The sequence below is a fragment of the Malaclemys terrapin genome, chromosome 18, assembly GCF_027887155.1.
Source record: "Malaclemys terrapin pileata isolate rMalTer1 chromosome 18, rMalTer1.hap1, whole genome shotgun sequence".
NCBI lineage: Eukaryota > Metazoa > Chordata > Testudines > Emydidae > Malaclemys > Malaclemys terrapin.
The window spans coordinates 18,067,430-18,085,555 of NC_071522.1; the positions used below are offsets into that span (position 1 = coordinate 18,067,430).

General features: G+C 42.1%; 1 protein-coding gene across 3 annotated transcripts in view; it reads left to right on the plus strand.

Annotated features, from left to right (window-relative positions):
• The window catches only part of COL26A1 (collagen type XXVI alpha 1 chain), a 224,097-nt gene that overhangs the window by 55,039 nt on the left and 150,932 nt on the right, over positions 1 to 18,126 (plus strand). For 2 of the 3 annotated variants that reach the window (XM_054008486.1, XM_054008488.1), the window contains exon 3: positions 910 to 1,013. In XM_054008486.1, coding sequence (XP_053864461.1) covers positions 910 to 1,013 — 104 coding nt within the window. The remainder of the gene's footprint in view (positions 1 to 909; positions 1,014 to 18,126) is intronic. The other variant, XM_054008487.1, reaches the window with a different exon arrangement.

The window sequence follows — 18,126 nt, forward strand, 5'->3', positions numbered from 1 at the left end:
AATTTTTTTTTGACAGGGCCAAATTTTCAAAAAAGAAGCTCAGGATTTGCATGTAGTTGCATATATAAATTTGCCCGTGGCAATAACATGATTGCACACGTGTGTCAGGCGATGGTGTGTGCAAATCACTAATTGTGCATACAAATAGCTATCAAGACTATCACCAAATATATGCACTATGATTTGTATTGTAATAGTACCTAGATGTCCCTACTGAGATCAAGGCTCTGCTATGTTAGGTGCTGTGAGAGAGAACCTGTCCCAAAGAGCTGCTTATAGATGACTCCTCCTTTCTTTGCCTTATCCCCATTTAACAGATGAGAAACTGAGGTACAGATTAAATGAAGTCACAAAGGGAGTCAATGGCAGAGCCAGGAATTGAGCCCAAATCTCCTGGATCGCATTCTGGTGTTCTAACCACAAGATGATCCTTGCTCATTTTGGTGTGTGCAGTCATGCTAATTGTATGTCCCAGTGTCGATACACAATTTGTGTGTCCTATCTTTGGCCTCCCTTGTTGCAAACTGATCCTCTGATATTATGGTATGGAGAAATGTAATGTTTATGTGGGACTGTGTTTAGTGAATATCTACCAAAAAAAAAGGAAGAGGAGTTCTGGGAAATATTGGGTTTGGCGCATGGGGCGCTAAATACGCATGCGCTTCTCTTGATCCCTCACCCATTCACAAGCAAAGCCATTGAGTTCAGCAGCGAGTAAGCACAGCAGGATCAAACCCACAACATGCCGATTCCCTCACCCAAACCCACCTGGCAACTTTGTATGTTGTTGGATGTTGGGATAGTCCCATGTGTGGGAAGAAATGGCCCCTCTGTACAGAATGGGTCAAACTGGCAGTGATGCTCTGCAGGATGGAGAGGTGCAGTTTGCTGACTTCTCGTTTGTGTTAGTTACAGGACTCTTATCAGGCCCACGTACAAAATGTCTTACCGAACGGTGACCACCCTGGAGTGGAGGTGCTGTCCTGGGTTCACAGGGAGTAACTGCGAAGAGGGTAAGTCAACTGGAAATCTGTATCTCTTCCCACAGAGTCTTGGTGGGACAGGAGGAATTGGGTTTGGGTGAGTTTATTTTGGCTGAGTTGCTTTTCATTTCCTTAGTTCACCATATGTGGGGTGTTTTTTCTTTTCTTTCCCCCTTCCAAAAAAACTCCATTAATGTTAATATGAAACCCAAACACAAATTTTTTGTATTGCGAGCCAAGTTCTAAAAGGAGAGCATGGCAGGTGAGTCTGGAAGCCATGTGTATGCCAAGTGCTCTTTCAGAAACCTGCAGTGGGTATCAGAGTACTCAGCCGTGACCTGGGCATGGAAGTTTGCTGCTGGTAGATGGCAGTGATGAATTTTTGGTTTGATGCTCCCATTGTGCTCTCCTTCAGAAAACATGGATCCTGCATGCAAGCTTGTCTCATTAGGGGAAATGTCCTTCATGTTAAATGCAGGCCTCTTTTCCCCCCACGTCCCACATGTATTTTGAGATGTATCTCCATTTTATTACCATCGATTACTGAGGTCAATGAAATTGAATCATGAACCACCACTTATAGGCTATTAAGTTTATGCTAAAGAAATTGAATCATTCATCTTCTAGAGCTTCTTTATTACTGTGTGTTCCATATTTAAGCCTGGGAAGGTTAAGAGGTAGACCTGTCTATCTAAAACAAAGCCGTGTCCCCAGAGACTTAGTAACTGAAATTACTCACTGTCCTCACTACACGTGGATAATTTTTAGCTTATACCATACACCGCACAATTCAGAGTTTCTGCATTTGACATCAGATCTGTCACATTCAAGAAAATTAGTTCAATTTTTTTCCAAAGGAAGAAAGGAAAAGGTTTTCCTTTTTCTCACCTGAACTGAAGAGGAATGTGATTTTTCTCCTTCACTTTCTTTAGCTTATCTGCAGTCTCCAGGGTTTATGAATGTGCTACGCTTATGCATGTCGTATCTCTGATACAGGATCATCAAAACTCGAGTCTTGCTATGAACGTTGTGTGGATACAAGGGGGGGAAGGCAGACTGGTTAACCTGGGCCCTGGATTGACATGTAATTAAGGTTGGGATTGGAGTGAGGGCCATTGGCTGTCAAACGAGGAGTTATCCAGGAGTGTTCAGTTCATCTCATACCAGGCATTCTGTGACCATGTCCCGCCACAGGCAGCCCTGGTTTGTTTGTGCCATTAGGTCATGGCATTAAGCACACCACAGGACACTCAAGAGAATCTGTAAACTATAAATTGTCCTGTGAAAGTTGCAGTAAACGGAGAGCGTGCTCCTAAACTGGTCACTTTGTTGCTGTGGAAATAGTAGCCTCCCAAACCTCATGGAAATCTAAACCTAGTAAAGCTACCACAAATCAAGCCCTGCAGCTCGGCTTCTCGTTTCAGCAAGATACTGAAGAGAATGAGTCAGAAAGAGAAGGCCTGGAATGCAGTGAAATAATGGCCAAAGGTCAGTTTGGTTTCTTAACTAGTGAATGGTGGCATGGAAGTTTATGCTAGACGTGGCAAAGGACCAGTTATTGGCAACACACCCAGCAACGAAGGTTCAGCCTGGTACAGAGTTCAAATTGAGCTGAGCAGCCCCTCAGTAGATTTGCACAGATGTAAGTGATTACAGCTTCGTAAGTAATTCCATAGATGTAAAAAAGAATCCTTCTCCATTCCTCTCTGCCATATCTGTCTCGGGAGAGTTAACGGGAGTAGAAAGCCATAGACGCTTGTTTGAGAGTCGGCAAATAAGACTGAATACTCATGGGAGCAGGTCTGTTGAACGAGGTGACAATTTTATGTAGCCACTTCTCAGTGTAGAATGTCCCTTTCAGGCTTAGATACAGTGTTCCGGAGTGTTGACAAGGGGAAAGTCAGTAGCAGCCCCCCTTTTCCCCATGTTCACACTCTTTTTTTTTTTTTTTTTTCAAAACATCTGGAGCAATTGATAATCCCAGCTCCTGAAAAATGAACCCCTACCAATAGAACTGAGAGTTGCCACTTCCTTTCTAGCAATGGTGTTGACCCTAGTGGCTTGTACTGAGAAATAAGAGTGAAAATCATCTGCTAAAAGGGACATCAATTTAAATTCATTTCTCTTTATCTGCTATTGTTCCAGTAATGTTAGGTGTCAGTCTCACTAATGTCTTTCAGTAGCAACTTTCTTTGTATTTTCAGTTTTTGCTTAGTACATTTGACAGCACTTGGTAGAGGATCGGTTTCACAGTTTCCCGTATATAGTCTCTAAGGTGCCACAAGTACTCCTGTTCTTCTTTTTGCGGATACAGACTAACACGGCTGCTACTCTGAAACCGTATATAGTCAGTTTCCTATGGGGGGGGGGTATACGTGTGTGGGGAACAACAATCCGGGACAGAGAATGGAAAAAATGTGATTAGGAAACTGCATGCATAAAAAAACAATTTGAAAAAATGGTAATTTGATGTTCTTCCCCTTCTCTTGATTCCCTTTTGCTTTTATTTTTTTTACTGTCTCTTTAAATCTGTGAATGCATTTTGTGCTTAGAAGTTAGTGTGGCTGCATGAGTATAATTGGGGGCAGAATTTGCTTTGGTTTTTTTAAGGTACATTCTGACCACAATATGAAAGTCCTGTCCCTCAGATAACCACACTGTACTGCTCCATCTGGTCTTATTTAACATGGATGGTGAACAACAGTGACCACAACTGATGGTCCCAGCCTTCCACTTGCTTAAGAGGAACTTTGTTTCCCTTCTGTGTCTGGAGGCTGCGGTCTCCTTTCCAAGTGGCACTGCCTTTTCACGCCTACAGCTGATTACAACTATAGAAAATTAGGTCAAGCAAAATAATTGTGAGGCAGTTTGGGGACCATATTGTGGGTGGTTGGCTTGGAGAATGAGATGGTGAAGCGGCATATTTTAGGGACCTCTCTTTAGGCCCATAGTGCCACTTTTCAGTGCAAGGCTCAGAAAGCCCCATCGATTTGCTCCTGTCTTAATCCACAGCAAACAACTACAATGCCAATCCCACTTTTTATGATTCCTGAGCAGTGTTTCTGGAGGAGCCAATGTGGCCTCTCCGGTGAATGGATTTTTATTAGCTTCCTTTATAAAAGGATTTTGTCTTTATTTCTTTAACATTTAAAGGATGGGAGGACCCAATTTCAGTAATGTCTGCAGCACAGCCACCCCCCACAAACCCAGGACATGTAGGGGAGCAGTGATGGCTTGTCCTTGTTCTCCCATGGCTGGGCCTGGGTTTCTCTTGCGATGGGGGAGCGTGGGATGGAAGGCTGGTTCGGCAGCACTCTGAATTTCTTGAGGTGCTCTGGTTATCGCAGCCTTCTCTCGTTGGACGTCTGTCCTCCCCCAGGGCGCTCCCTCTCCCCTGCAGTAATGTACTGCACATTGAGGGAATGAACAATTGTTAAACTCAGTAGAGTATTACCAAGTGTCTCGACCTTTAGCTAATAGGTTCAGTTTGAGAAAGTAACCACTTAACTATCACCAGCTGGCGGGCACCAACTTAATGCGGATGGCTGCAGATTGTTTAGATTAAAATTTATCTCTGGAATTTAACTCTTGCATTGCAGCTGACAAAGAAGAATCTCAACTTTAGGGGGCCTGGAAGAGAGGGGTGTGTGTGTGTGGTTGTTTTACTCCTTAATCTGCTGAATGGGGGACAGCTGCTTTAATTATCCCCTTTAACTCCCTCTGCCCTTAGAGGGAAGCTGCCCTGCGCACACCCCACCTCTTTCTCCTCAGGGCATGTCAGCATTTGAAAAGGCCCAGTTGATTCCTGCACTATTTTTGCAGATCTCTGAACAGCTAGTTCATTAGGTGGTTCGCTAGATGGGTCCCCAGATTGCACCAGACCTTAAACTGCTTCTTGCAACAAACCCTTGCTCTGCATTGGACAAAGAGGGAGACTTGACAGAAACGAGTCTGGTGAGCTTAACTGTTGGTGGATAATTTTTTATTTTTCCTTCTTTTTTTTAAAACTGGAGCCCTCGCTAGGACAGGAAATGAATCCACTGAGCCACCCAGTTTGCTGAATGCTGATATAAAGAACATATGGAAGAGGGCAGTGCAGAGGTGAAGTGGTTTAGCTATTGCAATCATGCATCAAGCTGATTGATTTGAATCCAAGATGATGCTGACATTTCAACTCAAGCTTTTTTCTCCCCCTGCCCCCCTTGATGGCTGAAAGTTCAAAGCCAAGAAGAATCTCCTGGGAGAGGAAAAGGATCCCTAATCTATTCAGGGGCTCAGCTCTGCATTACCATTAGCCAGCTAGTGAAGACCTTGTTTTACTTTACAAATCTGACATAAGGTTGTTTTATTTATTTATTTATTTTTTTAAACTCCGATTTAGGATAGTAGCCAATAAGCTATTTACCCTTCAAACAAAGTGATGACAGAGTATTTGGGACTGCTCCCTGCCTAGACTAACCCTCCACTGTTAGTGACACTGTTGTGTCTTTAAAGGTATGTTTTAAAAAAAATTAATTAAAAAAAAATTAGGAAGTCAGTGATCCTGGTTCCAGCAATAGTCTGAATGATAATTAATTCTCTCTGGTCCTTTGCATTCTTTTAAATGCTCTTGAGATGGGCATATAACAATTTAATAGTAAAGTGACTTGTGTGTGTAAAGGATTCAAAACATTTATTAGTATTTGTGCTTTAGTACCCAGGAGCAAACAGCCAACCAACAGGGAGTAGAGGAAGTCAGAGAACATGGTAGAGGAGTGTATGAAAGTGAGCGATAGTTTGGTGTGTCTGGGATTTCTAAAGGAGCCTGAAGAAGTTAGGCTCCCAATTCCCTGAATGTATCTGAGAAAAAGAAACTCACCTACTGTTGAAACAAAGGCACCGCTGGGCTGGAATGTGAGAACCAATCTGCATCAGCAATGGCACACTGTGGTTCTCACTCGGGGAAGGGAAGACCAATTTATAATTAAACTGGAGAGAGAATTTTAAGCAGGCAGGATATAGTTGCATAGGCAGAATTTGGTTAGGACACCAGGATTATTACTCTTTCCCTCCCAGAAAGCTTTGAGATATGAGGTCAACATTTCATTTTTGCATCTCTTCTGTAAAAACAGAGATCACTTTTAAAATGCTATGTCTGGGGTTTTTCTCTAAGTTCTTCAATTTAGATCTTTGGTTTATATGAACCCAGGGCAATTCCTTAATCTGCGCCTCGGTTCCCCATTGGTCAAATGGGGGTAAGAGCACTTTCCTATCTCACAGGTATTGTGAGGATAAATACAGTAAAGATTGTGAGGTGCTTTGAGATCTACTGATGAAACATGAAAAGAACAGGAGTACTTGTGGCACCTTAGAGACTAACAAATTTATTAGAGCTTAAGCTTTCGTGGACTATAGCCCACTATATAAGAGCTAGGGCCAGAGTTCTATACCAACATGTGATGTATTTTACTTAATGATGGTGTACGTAGGTCACAAATTGTTTAACATATGTGGGTAAGCATCATTAGCCACTGAATCACATTGCCTCCTTCCAATGTGCTTTCCTGTGAAAATATTTCTAATGCTCCAATTAATTTGTGTTTCTCCACACCATTAGCACACAATGCTTTGGAAACCGGGAAGTTAACATGGTGTATCTGATTATTAATGTGGGCAAGGTTTTTTGCCAGCGGTATATAATTGCTGATATTTCACATTTTTCTTTCTTCATGCTCCTGAAAGATTTACAGTAGTACCCAAAATCTCTGAGAATAATAGTGTGGCTAGGTAAAGGCATGGCCCTGCGTATTCTGTCACTGTTCACTTCTAATACTCTGATGTTTCCCAGTTTGATAAAAAGAATCCAACTGCTGTGTGGATAAAGCAAACCTTCCTTTAGGACAGGGAAATCCTCTCACAGATGTAGACCTCTGAACACTGATTCAGGATTAAGGAAGTTGTACACTACAACTTCTGGGCCTGATGCTGATTTTGAATTCACTGGTCTAAATTGGGAGAAATTCAACAGATATAAAAGTAATGTGTGCGTGAGATCAAAATTGTCTTTCTTCCACACAGAATGAGCACCACAGCCTGTAACAGTTGGAGGGTGTAGGCTAAGGAGGTTAAAAGGTGACTGTTACCTTGTGGCTAAATCAGCGCACTGAGTGTTAACACCTTGGTTTCTATTCCCACCTTTGCTGCTTTCTCACCATGTGACTTCAGGCGAGTCAGTGAACATTATTGTCTTGGTGTATTGTGTATATCTGCCTACCGTGCAGTGGTGTTATGGCCCATAACTTATGGGGCTTCATTGTTGTGTTTGTATCGTACCATGGGGTCCCAGTTTGTGACTGGGGCTTCTAGGTGTTACCACAGTACAAATCATTTTGAGAATCCTGTGTGGAAGGGGCTATTTAAGGTAAATTAAGACATTGGGCTTTAAGTTCTGAAGCATCTCAACCAATATTTTATAAGGAATATTTAACATCTCCTTCAAATATACAGAGTGAGCAGCAGACCCCATTACAGTGAGAACTCAAGATCCTCTTCTCAAAATTATCCATACAGCACATGTAGCTGAGTAACAAGAGGGAAATGGAGGAGATGCCAGGACTAAGTGACCAATAAAAATGTTGATTTTCTTCAGTTACAGTACCTTTACTTGTAAATTACTCTAAATATTTCACTTAGCTGGTGAGAATTGGTCTTGTCCGTTTTCCTAAGTGACGCGCTGTGTCTAAGTAACCCTACAAAACTGAAATGCATTGTACTTATAATTGTGTCCCAATAAAAGGAACATTGAAATTTGATCTTGTTTTCCTCAATCTAATTTTGTCTTTTTGACGATTCATAGATTTTTAAGGTGAGCAGAGACTTTTAAGATGATTTTAGTCTCACCTTCTGCATAGCACAGGGTAGAGAAGTTTACCGAGTAATTCCTGCATCAAGCCCGTAACTTCTATTTGAGCAACATCATATCATCTGACGTGATGGAGAATCCACCACATCATTTGATAACTGGTTCTAATAGTTAATTGCCCTCACTATTAAAAATGTTCACCTTATTTGATCAGGGGGCTGGGGCACATGACTTATGAGGAGAGGCTGAGGGAACCGCGCTTGTTTAGTCTGCTGAAGAGAAGAGTGAGGGGGGGATTTGATAGCAGCCTTCAACTACCTGAAGGGGGGTTCCAAGGAGGATGGAGCTCAGCTGTTCTCAGTGGTGGTAGATGACAGAACAAGGAGCAATGGTCTCAAGTTGCAGTGGGGGAGGTTTAGGTTGGATATTAGGAAACACTATTTCACTAGGAGGGTGGTGAAGCACTGGAATGGGTTACCTAGGGAGGTGGTGGAACCTCTATCCATAGAGGTTTTTAAGGCCCGGTTTGACAAAGCCCTGGCTGGGATGATTTAGTTGGTGTTGGTCCTGATTTGAGCAGGAGGTTGGACTAGATGACCTCCTGAGGTCTCTTCCAACCCAGATATTCTTTGATTCTATGCTTCTATTTCTAGCCTGGGTTTATCTTGCTTAATTTTCCGGCTATTGGATCTCACTCTGTCTCTGTCTGCTTCTATTTATGAGAAACCTTTTCTAGATATGAAGTTGTCTCTTAACTTCTTTTTGGTAAGCTAAGTTGAAAAGATTCCTTAGGATAGTTGAAAACTTTTTATAACAATGTTGGTGTTTTTGGACACTATCAGATTCCGAATGGCAGAGACTCCTAATGTTAGAGCAGTGGGCTTGGACTCCTACTTCTAGGGCTTGGCTCTGAAAAATGCAGATCTGCTATGAGTCCTACTGAAGTCAGTGGAAGTTCTAGATGCTCCGCCTACTTTGAAAAGGAGACTGGAGTCTCTCCATGGCTCTGCCACTCATTTTGCTGTGCAAGCAAATTAACCTCTCAGCCTTAGTAAAATGGGGCGCTCTCTCTACCTCGTGTGAATGTTGGGGGCTTAACATTTGCCAAGCACTCAGTCCTCCTAATGCCCTGCAAAGTATTATCAACAAACACAAATTGGGAGGATGGGTATAAATCATTAGCTCATCCCCTAGATAAAGAAGGCATTGCTAGGTTTGCATTACTCATAGGATGAAGTGCCAGAGAATGAGTATAAATTGGACCTTGGTTTTTAGAAGGGAATCAAGGCCTTTTAAAATCTAGTGAGAGAAGTTTGTCAATGGTGTAGAGAGACTCTGCAGCCTAACTCGTAGTAATAATGATGTACTTGCTGAGGGAAAGACAATGAAGCTGGAATAGCAGCAGTCCTCAACATTTCTTGAACTAATGGGTGGCGGGAGGGAGTGTCTTTTGTGGTTATAATAGGGGGTTGGAATCAGGACACATGGGTTCTGTTTCTGACCATTATGGGCTCACTGAGAGACTTTGAGCAAATCACTTCTGTACCTCATTACAAAAAGACAGTGAAACTGGAGATAATACTTCAAAAATATTGACTCTCAATTCAGAATGTTTAAGCATTGTGAGTTCTTAAGATGAAAGAAAATACGGATTCTTGTTACCATTGTACTCTTTCTAAAAACTTCCATAGGATTTAGGTGATCACGTGAACAAATAGGGACTAGTTGATTTCAACAGTTCTTAAATGACCTCTTGCTATGAAAAGTATTTCTCCAAACTATTCAAATATTTACTTCCTCTGAAGAAAACAGGCACTGGTTTAGGGTTAAATCTGAAATCCAGAGTTTGCCCAGATCTAATTAAATCTAAATTGACCATTTGAAGGAGTAAAGAAGGGCATGTATAGCAATGCCTAGCTGGCTGCATTAGCGAAGGTTAATTAGCTTCCTTGAGGGCATCCGGCATTTGGCCACTGCTGTTGTCTTCCTGGGCTACATTTTCAAAGTTCTCAGGACCTATAACTGGCCAGCTTTTCAAATAAAAAAAAAATCTGTGACCAGCAGTTCCCTTATTTAGGGATGATGAATAGGCTTCCAAGGGAAGTTGGGGAATCTCCATCATTGAAGGTTTTTAAGAACAGGTTCGAGAAACCCCTGTTGGGGATATTCTACGTTTCCGTTTACTAGACCTTCTCTCTCCTCTCTTACCATCCATCCCCATTTTTATACCCTCTCTATGAAGCCATTCCCATACTTCAGCCCCACACGCCTCTCCCTGTATTCCATCCACTTCTTCTCTCCCCTGAAGCATTCACATATCTAATTTCCTGCCCCCCCTCCCCCAATACCTTGATTACATTCTCCACAAAATAAAATTGCCACCCAGGACTCTATAGCAACCTCCAGCCAATCGGTCCAAAACACCCTTTTTTCTTTTTCTTCTTCTGTGAGGGCTTGTGATTAATGTTAATTGTTGGCTGTGAACTCACCTTCAATCTCAATGAGGTCTGTGATTCATCCAGTTATTAGCACACCTGGACATTTGAGAGGGGGTTCCAAAGAGGATGGATCTAGACTGTCCTCAGTGGTACCAGATGACAGAACAAGGAGCAATGGTCTCAAGTTGCAGTGGGGGAGGTTTAGGTTGGATATTAGGAACAACTTTTTCACTAGGAGGGTGGTGAAGCACTGGAATGGGTTACCTAGGGAGGTGGTGGAATCTCCATCCTTAGAGGTTTTTAAGGTCAGCTTTGACAAAGCCCTGGCTGGGATGATTTAGTTTGAGCAGGGGGTTGGACCAGATGACCTCCTGAGGTCCCTTCCAACCCTCATATTCTATGATCTCTCAAACTATTTAAAGGGATACTACTCAATTCCTATACCCAGGTCTCAACTCTGACTGGCCACGCTGACCGCTTGGCAAACTCTGGCTTCAGGCAGCGTGCTGGTGTTGCCCCAATCGGCTCTTAGTGGAGTTCCTGGAGTGTGTGGTAACAGTTGGAAGGGGGCGCAGCCTGATGAGAGAGCTTTCTGGCATCTGTGCCTCATGACTACTTAGTCAGGCTCAAAAACGTTACTCTTCTAGCTAGGGAATGTGTCAAAATTCCCCTGTCAGGTTTCCAAAGATGTTGACACTGTATTCCATCCAGCATCTGAGTTGTTTCATTTTTATTGGACACTTTTTAATCTGGTCAGAGGGAATTTGATTCAGCACCTAATGTCAAAATATTTGGAATGCTAAATATCTACAGATGTTATCTTAAAGTAGTAGTAATTAAAAAGCTGCTTATTGTTCTATGGCCCTGTCCACGTTTTTTTTTTTTTTTTTTTTTTTTTTAAGCGGCCTTCAAATTGAAACGGTATTTACAGAATCTTTATTTTTGGTAGGTTGTTTGCTTCCTCTTGTGAAATGTTTGAGAGCCTCGTGTTTCCCCTGTACTATTTTCAAAACTCTTAAATGACCAAACCTCCCACCTACAATGCATGGGTTTCCTATGTATTGCCTTATTCTTTGTATTGCATTGTGCTAAACACTGTTGAAACAGAGCAAGATATGGCCCCAAAGAGCGTACAGTCTAGTAGATGAGATGGATTAAGGGTGGGAGGGGGAAACTGGCTGGGAGAGGAAGTGAGTTGCCCATGGTTGTACAACAGATCAGGGAAAGAGCTAGGCACTGGACCCAGCTGAGTCTTGTCGCCTGGAACACACTGTTTCCTTATAGGCAGAATCATAGAATCATAGAATATCAGAGTTGGAAGGGACCTCAAGAGGTCATCTAGTCCAACCCCCTGCTCAAAGCAGGACCAATTCCCAGCTAAATCATCCCAGCCAGGGCTTTGTCAAGCCGGGCCTTAAAAACCTCCAAGGAAGGAGACTCCACCACCTCCCTAGGTAACGCATTCCAGTGTTTCACCACCCTCCTAGTGAAATAGTTTTTCCTGATATCCAACCTGGACCTCCCCCACTGCAACTTGAGACCATTGCTCCTTGTTCTGTCAAACATCACGGCAGAGCTCTTTTTGACGTTCTGAAATTTTGTTTTGTCTTTGCAATGTATTCTGCGCCTTTCTCATTAGGGTTTGCTCTGCCTCTGGTCCTGTAGTTACTGTCTGAGAGGTGCTGAGCACCTTGGCCTCACAGAGTTCTATCTGTCCAGGGACATTTTTATGGTTCCTCATTGTGACATGGGAGCCCTGGGAAAGGATTTAAAATAAGATTTACCTGGGGCAGTTGGCACCCTGCAGGAACAGTCCTTGAGGAAGCAGTCTGGATCCCAGGAGCAGAGCACAGGAAAGAATGCCAGGGCTCGAATGGCACCATAGTCTTGCAGCCCAGCAGACATGCCTCCCTTTGGCTGTCTTGTCGCTTTCTCTGATGTATGAAGGGCAGGAGAGCAGTAGTCGTGATCATGTAACCCTCATAGCTGAAGAACTGCAGAGGACTCAAAGGCAAGGCCTACAAGATAAAGACAAATTGCTGCTATAGGTCTTGGTAAAATGCATTAGGAGAGGCTCATGCCAAGCATCTACTTGGTCAATGTCTGGAGTATTGTCAGCAATAGTGGCTTCCCTGAGGCTTGTCCCAATTGCATATTTTCTTGTATAGAACTTTAAAGAGTTGAATAGAGCAAATAAAGACCAGTCAGAGAAGCCTTTGAGAACAGAGAGAACTGGGTGCAAAGGTTTATTCTGCAAGAGTTTATTCTACACAGATCACGATTCACGGACAAGCTGGCACAACTTAATCTGTGGAATCCCAGAGTGAAGTTCTCTCACCTATGCTATGCAGGAGATCAGGCCAGATCACGGTGGTCCTTTTTGGCCTTTAAATTGTATGAAACTTTAAGGCGTCCACTCAGGTCAGAGCAGACCCTTGGCTTTGATGGTGAAAGCTAGCTCTTTGGTCAGCAGCAAATGCTGTCATTGTGGTTCTGATATAACCCTTATGTGTTTCTACTGATGTTTTTTACCGCTCATCTGCCTGAGGGGAGAATATTGACCATGAGAATGGGGCCGAGTAGAGGGAGAAATAGTGTATGGAATGTTTGATGTTAAATTCCTTTTATTTTGACCAAGAACATTTCCATTAAATTAATTAAAGGTGGGTTTGAATCACTTAAAAAAAGTTAAAAGCATGAATGTAGGTTGTGATGCTAAGTATTGGCTGCTGGGTGTGTTTTAAAAAGCTCGGAGCATGTAAATGTCTTGGGCCGCTTCCTGTGTCCGATGCCAAACTTTTTACACAGCGGTCTACACCATCTAGGAGTCAAAATAAAACTAACATTTGGAAAATTAAAAGGAGAATCTTGAGCTAAGTTTATAGCCTGAAAACTTATCTTGGGAGTGGCTTTTCCTTGCTTACCTTCATAGCATGTCCCACTAGATCCTTATACACTGAATAGGTTATTATTTATACATTACATTCACTGCAGGGTTTCTGCAGCCCCGTTAGTGTTACAAGTTTCTCAGTGATTTCCTCCCACCCAGCTTAAAAACTGTTGGCTGACTGGTCTTTCCTGATCACGTGTGGTTTTGTCCCTTCTAATGGCTAGTTTTTGGTTCAAATGCTGCTTCCTTGCTCTATTTCTGGTACCGCTCGAGGTAAGAACATGCTTCTTGTCATGTGAGCTTTTGGAGTACTGCATAGGCTGGATTTTGTTGGTAAGGCTTTCACTTTGAGTGGGTGATGGAAGAGCTTCTTGGTGCTGAGGTCTAAATAAATGAAACTGTTCAAGGCAGGGGGAGACTTCACTGTCTGGTTTTCAAAGATGTCAGCTGGAGAAGACTTGCTAGATAATCCAGTGTGTCCCCCACATTCTACCTAGTCTGTTTACTAATAAAAAAGAGATGAGGTTCGGCAAGATAAGGGAATAACCAGATTGAGGCAATACAGAGAGGCCTGTGTGCTCTGCAGCACGCTGGAGCTGAGGTTCATGGCAAGATTTCTATATTCTATGCGGAGGCTGATGGAAATCTTGTTGCATCTTCATTGGAAAATTTCATAAAATGTAGGTTTTTAATTAAATAGAATAATGCATTTGCTACACTAGCATCTGTCTTTATAAGAGCAAATACAAATTATTTTACGCTTGTGATGGCACGTATGGTCTTGGAAAAAGAATATGGGGGGCAGGGGTAGGCGGGGATCTGATAATCATCTTCAAATATGTTAAGGGCTATCATAAAGAGGACGGTGATGAATTGTTCTCTATCCAATGAAGGTAGGACAAGAAGTGATGGTCTTAATCTGCAGCAAGGGAGATTTAGGTTAGCTATTAGGAAAAACTTTAACTAGAAGGATAGTTAAGTTCTGGAATAAGCTTCCAAGGGAGGTTGTGGAATCCCTGTCACTGGAGGCTTTTAAGAACAAGTTGGAGTGACGCCTGTCAGAGCCGGGTTCTAAGTTTACGTAGTCCTGCCTCAGTGCAGGGGGGCTGAACTTGATGACTTCTTGAGATCTCTTCCAGCCCTACATTTCTATAATCCTCTGAATTCTGAGCTATTGTTACAGGCTTAGGGAGAGGGCCCTGCATCATTTTATATTTCAAAAGGGTTTTTTCTTCTGTTTTTGCAATGGAGCTAGGAACATAATTTTAGAATTAGGGTTCGGATTCTGAAACAGTCCCGTGACAAGGCACGCAAGCCACAGTGAATTCCTTAACTGCAGAATGCACAGGGTGTTCAGTAGAGGTTATGGGCTACAACAAATATGCACACTAGTATAAATTATACATCAAAGATTTTTGGGATCAGTTTATTTTATTTTATTTTTTACGTAGTTCCTTGCTTCAAATAGTTCAGCTTTTTGAGCAGGACTGAGGCAAGCAGTAAGTTTTTCCTCTGAGCTGACGTCTTTATCGGCCTGGAGAGCATTCATTTCAGAAGATTACACTCCCGTCAATTTGTTTTTACTTGAGATAGACAGTTCCTCTTTAGGTATTTGTTCATCCTGCCAAAAACCAGTGAGTTGTGCCATTCAGCTAAGCACAGCATTAAATGTAAGAAAACAGATCCCTCTCAGATGTAACGGGAAACTCCTGAACAAACCTTGGAAGTCTTACAAATAAAGCCAGCCTTTCTCAAAGGGAATCATGGTGCGAACCATTTCCACGTCCTCTGTGAAAATAAATCTGGTGTTACTGTACAAAACCCCCAAATGTTCTGAACTTGGCAGGTCAGTATTTTTGCTTACAGCTGTGGAGGGTTTCTAAAAAAGCAGCGAGATAGTGCGGTTGCACCAGATGCTTTTAAAGGCCTGGAAATGGAATCCATTTTAGAACGGAGGGGAAAAAATAGCATGATGAGGTAGGGTAGGAGGAGTTTAGCTTAATGGGCTAAGCACAGAGTTTGAAGTATCTAGTGTAGACTCATGACTTCACATCCCAGTAGGGTCTGCTCAGCCCTTCATCATTCTAAGGTACTGAATATTGTGTAGTTTACCAGGTATGGTTCTTTCAGATAAGACTTTGATATCAATGTATTGTATTAAATTGATATTAAAGATCCAGTGACCCCTTTTCATAGAGGTTGGACCCAGTGATCTGACTCCAGTTTTCCCATTCCCCATTGTTGTGTTGTGTACCTGTTGGCTGTTGCTCTCTATCCCAGAGGTGGCTGCCTTTCAGTGGTGGTGTACATACATAGTTTAGGAAATGCTTTGAAAACAGTCTTTTTGTTCTATTTGTACAGCGCCTAACACCATGGGATCCTGGCCCACGATTAGGGCTACTAAGTACTACAGGATTACAAATAATAAATATTTGCATAGTATGTTGCACCTTAAAACATTAATCCCCCAAATACCCCCACAAGTTAGATATGCTCTCCATTTTAAAATTGGGGAAAACAAGATCGAGAGGGTAAATTAATACATTCATTCAAATTTTTAAAAGTTATGGCACCAATTCCATAAATTAAAATCACACCCTAAACAAAAGGACTGCCCCTAAATATATCTATCTTGAACAAAGGGGAGAAAGATGGGCTTTGCAGCACACACAAAGATTAACAAATCTAGTGCAAGGAGCAGGTAGCAAGTTCTAAAATTAAGGCTCCACCGCAGTGAGCGCTCTGCCAACATCTCCCTCTTGTTTTATATAGAAGGAGCTCCAATTTGAATGTCTGCTGATTTCAACTGTGATGGTCTATCATGGGGGGCACTCTTCCAGGTAACCAAATCTCGAACCATTTAGGGCGTTGTAAATGACTTGCTTGAGATTCGCGGAAAAGTCAGTAGCAAAGCTAGCAATCAAATTCAGGAATTACTGACTGGCTTCTGCCCAGTCCTCTAGATCCAAAGCAGCTATTTATAAATAGGGAAAAAATGTGACCCAAGAAATCACAGATTATGAAGTTTAATGTCAGTTCAATACCAGGCAAATTGCTGAGCGCTATTTGTCAATAGTTGTATTAAACACGCTGACTTAGTATCTTCTCTTTAACTAGTTAAAGAGGATAACGGAAGTACAGCAAACCTAGTATATTTCAACTTCAGGAACGCAATTGTTATGGTTTCACAGGGTTTTCTCATGTGGGAAGCTAGAGGAATGTGTATTAGATGGAACTACTTCAAAATACACACACAGTTTGCCGAAAAGAATAATTAGGGTTCAGTTTGGGTGGAGGTGTCAAGCAGAGTTCAACAGGGGATTGTTCTGGGTCCACTGCTGTTTGATATTTTCATTTACAAGTTGGTGGAAGGGATGGAGAGCATGCTAATCAGTGTGGTGCATGATACATTGCTGAGCAGTGCTGGAAATACTGGGAAGGCTAGGATTAAAATGCAGTCGGATGTTGATTACATTGGAGAATTGGACAGAAATCCATAAAATTAAGATTCAATCAAGGACACATGTCCAGTAGTTCACAGAGGAAGGAATAATCAAATGCACAAGTCTAGAATGGAGGGTAACTAGCAAGGCAACAGAACTGCAGGGAAGAGATGGGCTTCAGGGAGGACGACTGAATAAATGGAAAAAAGAACAGGAGTACTTGTGGCACCTTAGAGACTAACAAATTTATTTTGGGCATAAACTTTCTTGGGCTAAAACCCACTTCATTGGATGCATGCAGTGGAAAATACAGTAGGAAGACACAGAGAGAGAGAGAGAGAGAACAGGAAAAAATGGGTATTGCCACACCAACTATAACGAGACTAATCAATTAAGGTGGGCTATTATCAGCAGGAGAATAATCAATTAAGGTGGGCTATTATTATTAGTCTCGTTATAGTTGGTATGGCAACAACCATTTTTTCCTGTTCTCTCTCTCTGTGTGTGTGTGTGTGTGTGTGTGTGTTTAAAAAAAAAAAAAAATAAAAAATCTTCCTACTGTATCTTCCACTGCATGCATCCGATAAGCTTTTGTGGGCTAAAACCCAGTTCATGCCCAAATAAATTGTTAGTCTCTAAGGTGCCACAAGTACTCCTCGTTCTTTTTGCTGATACAGACTAACATGGCTACCACTCTGAAACCTGAATAAATGAAGCTGCTGTAAATGAAAGGGGGGGAGGGGAATGATACTGGAACCTGATCCAGCAAACACTTACTGCCAGGTATAGTGCTCACCACTGATTAGCCAATGGGGGTGCTCAGGGTAGTTAACATTTTAAGGCCTGATTTTTCAGAGCAACAGTTCCCCCCAAACATCAGCTGGAGTTGTTCGCTCTCAACACCTCGGAAAATCAGGCCTGATTAGTGTTTGCAAAATGGGGTCCTAGGATTCTAAATAGTATAGGAAGGGTGTGTGTATGAGATTAATTCTTTTTAATGAAAATACTGTTGGTGTATATCTCTTAGGAACTAAGAGTCTGCACCTACAGGATGTGGTCAATGCATTTTATAACTGTGTGTTCAAAGGAACAATAGCACAAACTGGCTTTCTTAAAAATTATTTTATACTTGGTAGTCATGAATGGTTAACTGTTGATTTGCAAGAGGCAGGTAAGAAAGAGGCACAGGCTCACTAACTGTTATGCAAAATATGATATGATCGAGGGTCCATACCAGAGTAATAAACACCTCTAACTCCAAGACAAGTGTAAATATTATTGGACAGCTTTGTTATAGGTATGTCAAAAAGGGTATTAGTTGGACTAGTTTAGTAGCGTCCTTAAGTTTTCTAAAACTCCAACAATATCTGGAAAAACTTTGGTGAATTTTTCCTGGACATCAGGTGCACTGGTGAGGTTCGGTTGCAAATAATATTCAAAGGACTTCAACAATGTGGAGGAGAACAAAAGGGGAAGGGCAGAGATAAGAATATCCTCGTTCTGAAGTGTCTTGTTAGGTTCCCCAGCCGCG